This window comes from Juglans regia, chromosome 15, assembly GCF_001411555.2.
Source record: "Juglans regia cultivar Chandler chromosome 15, Walnut 2.0, whole genome shotgun sequence".
Classification (NCBI taxonomy): Eukaryota; Viridiplantae; Streptophyta; class Magnoliopsida; order Fagales; family Juglandaceae; genus Juglans; species Juglans regia.
The window spans coordinates 19,296,354-19,307,765 of NC_049915.1; the positions used below are offsets into that span (position 1 = coordinate 19,296,354).

General features: G+C 35.4%; 1 protein-coding gene across 2 annotated transcripts; it reads right to left on the reverse strand.

Annotated features, from left to right (window-relative positions):
* Positions 1 to 273: 273 nt before the first annotated feature.
* On the reverse strand, positions 274 to 6,892 carry LOC108993215 (probable WRKY transcription factor 32). 2 transcript variants are annotated; one of them, XM_018968049.2, is made up of 5 exons: positions 6,497 to 6,892; positions 6,313 to 6,362; positions 1,839 to 2,536; positions 1,586 to 1,744; positions 274 to 923 (listed from the first exon to the last, which is right to left on the reverse strand). In XM_018968049.2, the coding sequence occupies exons 1-5, from the start codon at positions 6,780 to 6,782 to the stop codon at positions 566 to 568; spliced, it is 1,551 nt and encodes a 516-aa protein (XP_018823594.1). In that variant the 5' UTR covers positions 6,783 to 6,892; the 3' UTR covers positions 274 to 565. The 2 variants fall into 2 exon arrangements, with proteins under 2 accessions (XP_018823594.1, XP_018823593.1); XM_018968048.2 differs by having other exon boundaries at positions 6,491 to 6,892.
* Between the last annotated feature and the right edge of the window lie 4,520 nt (positions 6,893 to 11,412).

An 11,412-nucleotide genomic window follows, 5' to 3' on the forward strand; every position in this document is an offset into this window, starting at 1 on the left:
GTTTCCGTTCAAGTTGGTGTTATGTTTGCCCTCCAATGAACTAAACTGCATCATCTGATAAGTTGATAACCTTGTAATCCTATAATGCTCAGATTGAGGGTCTGAGTGTTCTTCTCTTTACCTCACGTACGGCAACACGAAGAAGGGTCAAAAAATAAAAAATGCACTGTTTATGAACAATTCCCTCCTCCCCTCTCCGTGCAAGTAGGACCAATCAAATGCAGTATTCTCTTTATATGGGGTCAAAACTGAAATGGAGATTAAATGGAGAAAGCCAATCTCAACCTACAAAATCCATTTTTTTAAAGGCCAATTCTATACTGTTACACTACTATTAACCCTACTCCAAACAAGAGGGCGTACCATATTAAATATACACAACTGTTGCTGAAAAACTATGGCAAAAGTGGGTGGAAAAACATTAGAATAAGGAAAGACGAGCAAACCAAACCTGCCAATTTAATAACTTACATAGATACAGCTGCATGATCTTCTAAAAGAGAGGTCGGTCAAGCTTTTTTTTTTTTTTCAAATTATTCGGATGGGCTTTCCAGCAAAGGAGCCTTCAACAGGGCTTGATTTCAAATCCAATGCTGAGAAGAGTGCGAGCTGATTCCATTGCTTTCTCACCTCCAAGTTCCATGGCTTCCCCAGTCAGTTCTCCTTCTGTGTCCACCGACCATTGGGTTGAAGACGATTGGTTATGAAGCTTATCGGTTTTCTTCAATTGCAAATTACTCATTGAAGCAGGAGCAGCAGCAGCTACAAGAGGAGCACTTGGTGGGCCATGTCGCTTCTTAGGTACAGGCATGTCATGGTCATGTACCCCCTTGTATGTTATGATCACTGCACTTGCATTATCGACGGCTGTCTCGATGTGCTTACGGACGGGACATCCAGCAGAAGTGCATCTATAATAGTTTCTGAAAATTTGTTTGAGAGACTACTTAGAAGAAAAAAGGAAGAGAAAGCACAGAATAATTTAAACCGGACGGGAACAACCCAAGTGAAAAATTGGACCTGGCAACCACACAGCATCATTTGGATACTTTGAAGTGCCAATGGAAGGAATGGGAACATGGTTAAACTTGCTAAAGAAAGAGCCATTGATAAAGCAATGGAAACATCTTCCTTTCCTCTCCCTCGAAGTATTGTAGACCTAAATGGGTCCTTATTACCTTTGTGCAATTTCGGCTGAAGACAGGTACAAAAATCATTTCAGTTCTTCCAAATGCATCTTTCATAATGTTACCACATTATGGAAGGTTTGAAGGAAAGAGAACAGATTGTGGAAGGCACTACCAACTATGGGACATCACATTTTTTTTTTGGATAGTTCAGAAGCTATGAGACCTACACGCTAGCCAACTGTGCCACCACCCCATTGGTGACTATGGGACATCACAATCTTTGATCGCATGGAACACCGAATAACAAAGCGTTTAAAACTTAACTACACGATGAATCACCAAAAAGCTACATATATGCAGCAATATGAAATTAGCAGCTAGCAATATCAAGTGCAGGCACTGATTATAAAATGAAGATTGCATTACGAAGATTTAAAAATGAAATAGGCATGCACCTGGGGTGAGGATTTCCCTTCACCATTTTCTGTCCATACTTGCGCCACCTGTATCCATCACCTGAAATCCCCACATCTCCGGCTGCATGCACAACAAATTTCGGTTTCTTGCCAGGTTTTATGACAGAGCCTGAATGTGCCAAGTCACCTTTCTTCACTCTGGTTTTCAAAAGGGAGGAAAGATTATTCAAACCAGATACTAGCAATCACATATAAGACAATATGAGAGGAAACCAATTCATGGAACACTTGCCTTCTTTTTGGTTCTGGTTCATTAGCGTGCTCCTCCTTGACCTTAATTTCACAATTCCCATTGGAGTCACTTGAGTTCTGTCGTTTTCTCTCAGGATTTGGGGATGTTTCTTGTATAGTTTCTTCTGAAACTTTGAGTGGCTCTGATTCATTAGGCATTTGGATGGGACGCTCTGCAAAACTATTTCCCATAACGGGCTTGGCAGATGATGCAAGCTTATTTTCCTTCGTGCAACTAAATTTCCGTGGTGGATCATGGCCATGTTGGCTTTTATAAATAATATCAATTATATGACCTGAATGATCAGAGCATTCAATTTTCTTAGCACAACACTCAGAAAAAGTGCACCTGTAATAGCTTCGAGAACCCTTGGGACTTTTCACTTGCTTCTGACCATATTTGCGCCAGTTATAACCATCAGAAGATGGTGTCTTCGTAACAGGAACAAGAGATAAAGATTTAAGGTCAGAAGAACTTTGTTGATCTGTTTTTGGCATGCATTCAGTATTTCCCTTTGCTTGTGAAAGTCTTTGTTCTCGTAGAGTGGGGCTTGAAAGAGGTAATATTGATTGTGTAACAGAAGTTGGTGATAGTTCCGATGAAGTTGGACATAAAGACACCTGAGACTTATGTTGTGTCAGAGCATCGGCAGGCTGGGCTGTTAAAGTTGCCACAACTTCCTGCTGGGGTAATTGATCCTGAGAAATACAAAAGAAAGAAACTTATATTACGAGAAAAAAAAAAAAACTTGACATGATCTTGTACAAGATGTATCTAGGTCAGCATTTAGATATGTAAATTATAAGGAGCTGTTTCTTTATTTTTTATTTTTGCAATGCAGAGCATAAGCAACTAATGGTTCGAATAACATAATCCACTGTCCAGATTAGTAGGAGCATGTACCAACCACACATATCAAAAGACAGTTCTCCCCACATATAACAGCTGCCTAGGCTTTTCAAATGATTTAAAAGCCAAAACCCCCAAGCTTTCTCTTTGTATATGGTATTCCTCCTTCGTAAGCAAAGTTAAATTAATAAAACTCGAGGTATCACCCTCTTTAAAAGTACAAATAAAGAATTGACAGGACTGATTTCAATTTTCAAGAACCTTTCAAAAGGAGGAAGCATTACTTTACAGGAGGTTTCGGCCTATTACCAAACTTATGCCTTTAAGGAACTTGGCCAATATATGACTTTTATTTCAAAGTTCAAGATTAAGCATTCAAATTATGACACTCCATAAAACTTTTCAAACCATGAAGATGAGAATTAATAAGTAAAGTTATTATCTCTTCCTTTTGAGGGGACTCTCTTGAAATACGTGTCTGAGTATATGAATGTTTCACATAAGTCATGCTCATGATCATTTTTTTTTTTTTTTTTTTTTGCAAATAGATCCATTCTGGGTGTTAGCAATCATGAGAGCTCTATAGGATGGATTTTTACAGTGAGAACACAGATAGAAGGCATCTATTCATCACTAACTGGAACCAAAGGTGAAAGAAAAACAACCTAAGCTTTGATCATCATGTAATTAGTGGAGGCATATGTCTTCTTCCCCTCCACACACACACACCCCCATGGAAAAAGTGTGCAGGGAAAAGAGAGATAAAGTTTAATCCCTTGGTTTTACATTGTTTAGTAGCTAGAGAGTTATGATCTCCTGTACTATCTTTGTAATGTCTCACTTGGGCTACAACAAGATCTGCCATAAAGCAGCAAGGAAAGGAAAAGCCAAACAACAAGACAAGCACTGTTCATGTCCTGCTCTTGGCCCACACATGTACGGGGCTTGGTTCCATGCCAATGCCATTCCCTGATTTTGCTTTTTTCAGCCCACAGCATCATCCTCACCGACGCATTATAGGCACTTTGAAGGGCAATTAGAAGTCTGGTAAGCGCAACACCAGCTCACTTTTAAGTAGCTTTTAAATCTTTCTACCCTGAAGTAGTTCTTAATTTCTTTTCCTGAAGGTCAGTTTTACTTACTTTTAACCAATTATTCCAACTTCCTTTGGATGTCCAGTCGTAATTTCTAAACAATGATTTAAGCCTGTTAACCAGATATTTATTTTTAGAAAGAGCTATTATGCTCCTTTCCGAGCATGCATTCAATATTTTCAATTTCTTGGAGAAACCCAAAACAAACAGGACCAAACACTTCCATCCCACCCAATAGCCTAGATCTTTCAGGCAAAACTCAGTCTACCCCAACTTTAAACCACAGGTGTAGTTACCGTTCTAGTCTATATGCGTTTGAACATTTTGGGCTTATTGTATTTTTCTTGACATCCACATTGATTAGTAATGAATTCCTTCTTAAGTTTCAAGGACATCCTTTGGTATCTTAAGGTATAGGAGCCTAGACTGGACCTTGGGCTAATTTAATATTGCATATACACATGCCAAGCCCCCATCCTATCTCATCTTGTACTTGTACAGGAATTAGGATTCCTTTTTACCCTAGCCACTTATTTTTCTTCGTTTTCCACTTGGCTTCTTCCTTTCTCCAACTATGTTGGACTTAGATGGACGAGCTGTTCATTACCATTATTGTTTGGACAGTTGCTACCTATGCGTTCATCACAAAATATTTCTAGATCCCAATACACCCAATGCCAAAAAGCACAAGCCAGAAAAAACAATAGGTGCACGAGCCACACCTTCGTAACTCCAAATACATATTACATGGAATTCGTTATAGTCCCTCGTGATATACTCCAACTGCCCCATGAATTGGTTATTCCTAAACAAGTCGTGAAGGGTATAACAAACATTTTTTTGATAAGTAAGAAGATATTTTATTGATATAAAGATAGGCATAGCCCAAATACACAGGAGGTATACATGTGATTACACCTATTTAGGAACTAGAAACGGTTACAAGGAAATCATGGAAACTGACACCATTTAAATCTATAGCAATGGCCCACATAAATAAAGTCTTCCAGAAAAAGCACTTAAACTCTTCCAGGGAGCACTCATGATCCTTGAAATTTCTATCATTTCTTTCACTCTAGATGCACCAAAATATACAAATGGGAGCCATCTTCCACACAACTGCAATCTGTGGTGTCCCCATGATCCCTCTCCAACTAGCTGGTAGTTCAACCACCCTCTCCGGCATAACCTATGTTAATCCCACTTTGCTAAAAAATAATTCCATATGGCCCTTACAAACTCACAATGTAGAAGTAAATGATATACTGTTTCACCACTATTTCTGCACATACAGCACCAGTCGATGATAAGCGCACGTTTTCTTAAATTATCAATGGTCAGAATCTTCCCTAAAGTTGCTGTCCAAGCAAAAAAAGCAGCCTTAGAGGTGCTTTACTCCGCCAAATGTTCTTCCAAGGAAAATGATTCCTACCTTGGGCAGTAAGAGTCTCATAGAAAGAGCATACAGAAAATTTTCCTTTGTTGGAAGGCCTCCACTCCAATTTATCTGCCGCTGTAACAGCAGGGCTAGTTGTGTATAGCAAGTTAAAGAACTCCACCAGGACACCTACTTCCCAATCATGGGCCTCCCTAATGAAGCTAACATTCCATTGCTGCGAACCATTAGTAATTGGTATAACAAACATACCTTAGTAATTGCTGTGAAGGGTATAACAAACATACCTTAGTGCTGTTGTTTCAGACTATTCGACTTGGTCAGTCCAACCCATTTATAAAGGAAAAAGCTTTCTGATCTATATACAGAAACTTTCCTACACTCACGCAAAAGCAAGCTTCCCTCTGGCAAGGAGTGATCCTAGAGGGTTATTTTGCTTGGTCCTTTGACTCCTTTGTATATTGAAGTACATTCTTATAGAGAAGACACAAAAGTATAATCCTGGGGGTTTTCCTATGAATAAAACTTATTGATGACCTATTAAAAAAAAAAAAGACTAATCTCGGGGGTTTTATGAGTCAAGACTCAAGATACTCATTCACACCAAGTCAGAACTCCAGGGTTCAAAATGGACCTTTAACAAAAAAAAATTTGATGATTCTATAGCTTGTATGATCCTTGCTCTCGATTAATTTCATAGCTTGAAACATTTGGTAACAATAGAGTATTGATGATTTTTTTCTCCAATTTTCAGGTTAAATTATGTTTGTTAGTGACAAGAAGTTTAGCACTATCGAAGTATTTTCCAACAATCAAATATGGGGTAAGACCTAATCCTTAGTCATAATCACCTTCAGGAAAAATCTCAAGAAACAGTGCATGAACAGAAAAAAAATGTTCCCTTACAGCACTCTTGCGCGCAAAAAGGCACCCAATTTCACATGCTCAAACTAAAGTGTCCGAATTGATGGTCAAACTAAGCAAATAACACACAAAGGCACGCTAATAATTCGCAAATTCATGATCAAAGATCAGAAAACACAGGTAGCGAGCAAACATATGAATGCAAAGGGACTCACTGTTCAGTCTCGAAATGCATAAACAGAAACGAAAAATAGGAACTCCAAATTCTAACCTCGGATTCCGCTCCTCCAGCCGCTCGCGAAGTCGAATTCTCCCGCAAGCCTGTCAGATCAATGACAAAAATCACATTTTCATCACAATTAAACCAAAACAAAGAAACAAACAGATGTTTTCCAAAAACACAAATAAAATAAAGAGGAGAAATAAATAACAAAGAAAAAAAAGCCCACCCGCACCCTGATCGTCCTGGGACAATTGAAGCGAAGAAGGAGCTGCTAGGGTTTCCAAACGAGACTCTTGCAACTCAGCTTCACCATGCCGTACGGAGCCCCGTAAGTTGCTGAGTTGCGACTCACCAAGTCGGGCTTCATCTTCTCTTTCTTCCTCAACATCCTCCGAATCATCAGACTCCTCTTCTTCCGCTTCTTCTTCTACTTCTTCTTCATTATCATCTTCTTCTTCTTCTTCGTGTGGCTTCGGGTTCTCTACGTGGAGAGCTTCTGAGCTCCCGTTCTCAGCCATGGCCGATTCTTTCGCACGAGCGAGGTAGAGAGAGAGTAAAGTTTCCGAACAGTTGCTGAGCTTATTTATAGTGTCCGAAACCGTGACCGAAATCCCGAATCGCGTTTCGGAATCAGTGTAGCAGCAAAGATTAGTGAAAGAGTTGTGGGGAGGGTATATATGTCTTTGACCGGAATTGACTCAGGTGGTTTCAGTGTGGGAGTGGAGGGGGCTAACGACCGCCGTTGATTTCTCCGTTACTTCAGGTGACCGTTGCTTCTGTTGACTAGACGGTTTCTTTAACGGCGCTGTGGCAGCATTGTAATTTGAATTTGTAACAAGTCTTTGACTGGATGTACTTGGCAACAGGATTTTCATATTTGTATAAATTAAAATCATTGTTTTTAATTTTCATAAAATTTATATTTAAACTTAAAAAATTTCTAATTTAATTACTTTCGTTAATTTCCTATTAAAAAATTAAGAGTATGACATATGCCCAATCTTCGATTAGCTGACACATAACATTAGTATGTTACAACCCTCCCATTAGAAACCTAAGGGCTAAGGTCCTGTTTGATTTTATATGTAGTCTCAACTCATCTCATCCTATCTAATTTTATTTCATTTATCTCAACATCTTAACTCAATTTAAATACAAACATTTTTTAAATTTCAAATTTTCAATTTTTTCATTTAATCATTACAACTTTTTCAAACTTTCAAACAAAACACAAAAAATAATTCAACTTTTTAAATTTCCAAAACAAAGATAATATTAAAAAATAATATTCTAATAATATTTTAACTTTATAATATTTTTATTCAACTTTTTTTCTCTTCTTTACCAAAATCTAATAAAATATTTTAATTCGAATCATTTCATTACTATTTACAAACTATCTCACTATTATTCATAGATTTCTTATAACATCTCATCTATATAACCAAACGAGGCTAATAGAGAAGGATAGAGATATCATTTTTTTTAAGTTTAGATATTAATGTTGAGAGAGTTAAAATTGTGGTCTCCATTTGTTAAGCATGAAAATTGAGATATTTATTTTGCAAAGTGTAACGATATATTTATAATTTTTTTACAACTATTTTACAATCAATTTTTAATTAACCAATACAATCATGCCATTTCATTAAAAATAAGTTTCAATATTATAAAAGAATAATTTTATTTGAAATGTTATATATCACATACCATCCACGTGGTATAATTTGAATTAGAAGATAAATTTTAAAATTTAAATCTTACAAATCAAATTATGTTATATAAATGATGTGTGGTATAAAAAAAGCCTTCAAATAGCACTAAAGTTACCGTTCATTTTATGTAGAGTTATTAAGTAGTTTTACATTTTCCTTTTGCAATTACTCTAAAGTTCAAATGTTTCTTAGAGTCTCTTTAGTCTCTCTTAGAAATCCTCCAAATCGCTGGAGGAGGAAAGGAAGAAAGGGCGCTTCCTCCCCCTTCTCATTTCTCCTCTCATTCCCTCCTCTGTCTTCCTTTTTCCCTCTCTTTCCCTCCTATCTTCATCCCTCATTCCCTCATCTTTTCCCTATCTTTCCTTCATTTCTCTTATTTTCTTAATTTATTTTGTTATCTTTAAGATTTAAAAGACGGATCTACAATTCTTCGGCACCTTCTAGTATTGAGGCACGAGTAACACAAGATGCTTCCTAAGTCGATCGTTAGGAAGATAGTGACGGATCACCAGATCAGATTGTTCAGATTTGACTTTTATGGTTAATTTCGAACTCTACCGAAGTAGATCTAAACTGTAATTCATCATTTTTGCATCTATCTTTCTGCTTTCATTATTGTTTCCTTTTGTTTAGTTTAAAAACAAAAAAGAGATCATCTCTTAGACGTTTTGTCCGTAGAGGTTAAGTCCTCTCCTCTTATGAAAGGTAGGGTATGATTATCTATTTTAGGTAGAGTGCTATCTCTTAAAATGTTTGTCTATAGAGAGTTATAATAATAGTGAAGACCATACTAATCACAAAAAAATGTGTGTATTGTGGAGCTCCAAATGCAATAGTTGGCTTGTGATCTGGGAATTTTCCTGTTTGTATTCGATCATAGATGTAACTTTTCTCTAATGAATGAATGAATGAAGTCAATTTTCCATAACAAAAAAAAAAAAAAAAAGTTTCTTAGTGGGTTTTGAGTTTAAGTGTGTTTTCAATTAATGCTCGGATGTCTACATAATAAATTTATACAAAAATATCGAAGATGTTTTATTTTGCTTTTCTTTCTTTTATCGTATCAGTAGATATATGATGTTTTAGGTTTTTCACACAAAACTGTGTCAATTGTGATAGAAGTCTTAATAATCATACATTTGTTTTTTAAAAATATCCGATATTATTTATCTTGACTAATTCTTTAGACATGTATGACCTGACCTCCCATCTTACACATTGGGCTATTCAGATGTTTAAAGGCTGCAATACGCCTTTAGTATAATTTTTAGGCAAATTTTATTTACAATCTTTAAATAGAGATTGCATGTGTAAATCCTTCATTAAATAGAAAAAAAAATACTATTTTGATAAAGATATTATTATAATTTTGAAAAAATTTAAAAATAAAATTAACTAAACTTGCAATACAGTTTCCATTTGAAAACTGTACGTAACATTGCTCTAATTTTTAATAGTAATTGAACATATTTTTTTAATTAATATTAGTGTGCCAAGTGGCAAACATGTGCAACTTGCAAGACACGTACTTAATAACTTGGAGCAATAATTGGTTGAATTTCATATGCTAACAATGGTAAAAGAACTTGAAGGAAAATCTCTTGAAATTTTATGAGTCTAGCCTCCTGCTTAATAGGTATTGCTCGAATAAATTTTTTTGAAATGCTCTAGATGTGCTTAGATATTCTGTTTTTTGTTAGCAAATGGGTATATTACACTGTTGGAGGCATAAATTGGAGAGTAGACTCATTTTAAGGTTAAAAATTCTATTCAGCAGTCTTACATCACATACCGTTTTTTATTTTTTATTTTCTTACTCTCAACAAGTAGGACTGTTCATTCAGATTTCGACCTGGAAACCCGGGTATACTCGGATTGGAACTCGAGTTTCAAATACAGATCGGAATCCAAATGTCTTTTTTTTCATCATGCTTGAGTGCAGCATGCTTCAAACTTCACTTTACTTGCAATACATACTGTAAAAATAAAAAATGTACGAGTGATTTGCCTTATGTGCAAGTTTATGGTTGAAAGCGGCTTGAATTCTGCCAACACGAGACGCTCTAGATGAAGGCCAAGGGTCAAACGTATTGATAATACACCCAAGGCCCTTAGCCCCTATATATTTGGGAGCCATTTTAATGGGTTTTTTCATTTTAATATATCGGGTGATTCAATAAATTGAATCGGATGATTTATGTCAATTTTGAACCGATTATTTCAATGTTAATAAAATGTATTAAAAATCAAATATAATGAAATTCAAGCATTTAATATCATGTATAAAAGAGTAAAAATATACATTTATTGACTAATTTCAATAAAATAATATATGAATATAAATAGTTTCAATAAATATGTAATTTATGTATTTAATTTCATAGACATTTTTTGCCTCATATGCCAAGAAGATAAAGAACATTCAATTATAAGCACATGGCGAGTGTAGTATTTTATACACAATCACAAACCTAATACAAAATACTCATTCATCTCCTAATTTCTTTGTTCAACTAAAGAAAATAAAGAACTGCATGTTTTACATTTTAATTTTTCTGCAATTCTTATTGAATATAATAATGAAAAATTTAATATATGTTTAATTTTATCATATTTTTTTACAAGAAATTAAAAAAGAAAAAACTCAATTTTTAGACAACTTAAAAATAAATATAATTTTGAGTCAGTTCAAATTGATTTAAAATTAACTAGAATCGGCTTAAATCGGTTGATTGAAGCGGTTTAATGAACCATTCAAAAAGTTCATTGAAATCAATTCGGCTTCGGACCGATTCAAATTTGAATCGACTGCATCGAACCTTTTTTCTAGCCTTGCTCAAAAGCAAGTCCTTAAGAAGAATTTAAAAAGATGGAAGGATACCAAGTTAGCACTGTTCACTCAACCCAACCCGACCCAACTCAAAAAACATAATTCTGAACAAGTAGTTCCAAACTGAATATGTAAGCCCGAATTTCCGGCCCAAATCCAAATCCCAAAAATAATTTGTTGACCCGACCCAACCCGATCTTGTATTTGTTTTGTTGTTTTTAAAAAAGATAAATTGTTTATATGCTAGAAAAATTTGATTTCCATTCTTTGCAAAAAGAATGTAAAATGAGAATCCAATCTCTGGTTCAATCTTTTAGCCATAGAAAAAAGTATAAAAACTGAGGCCTTGTTTGCTTCAATGAGTGGAGAAATTCTTGGACAGGATATTTATTGCATGGAGTACAGAAAAAAGGTATAAACATTGAAGAAGATTTTATCAAATTATTTTTTGCATGGCTTGTCATGTTGCAATTCCAAACATATCTTCAAGCGGCTATGCTTTTAAGAAGAATGTTTCTTATGGGAAGAACTTTCGTTGCAAACCTAATATTTTCATACCACTAAAAATAAATGCTAAAAATAAATGATTCCACTAAAATGCTA

Bases quoted from the DNA above. Each gene is read 5' to 3' on its own strand.
- LOC108993215 (XM_018968048.2), bottom strand. From the start codon at position 6,782: ATGGCTGAGAACGGGAGCTCAGAAGCTCTCCACGTAGAGAACCCGAAG. The intron at 6,363-6,490 runs GTGGGCTTTTTT...TTGATCTGACAG, and splicing joins CCAGGACGATCAGGGTGCGG to GCTTGCGGGAGAATTCGACT. The intron at 924-1,585 runs GTGCATGCCTAT...ACAAATTTTCAG, and splicing joins AAGGGAAATCCTCACCCCAG to AAACTATTATAGATGCACTT.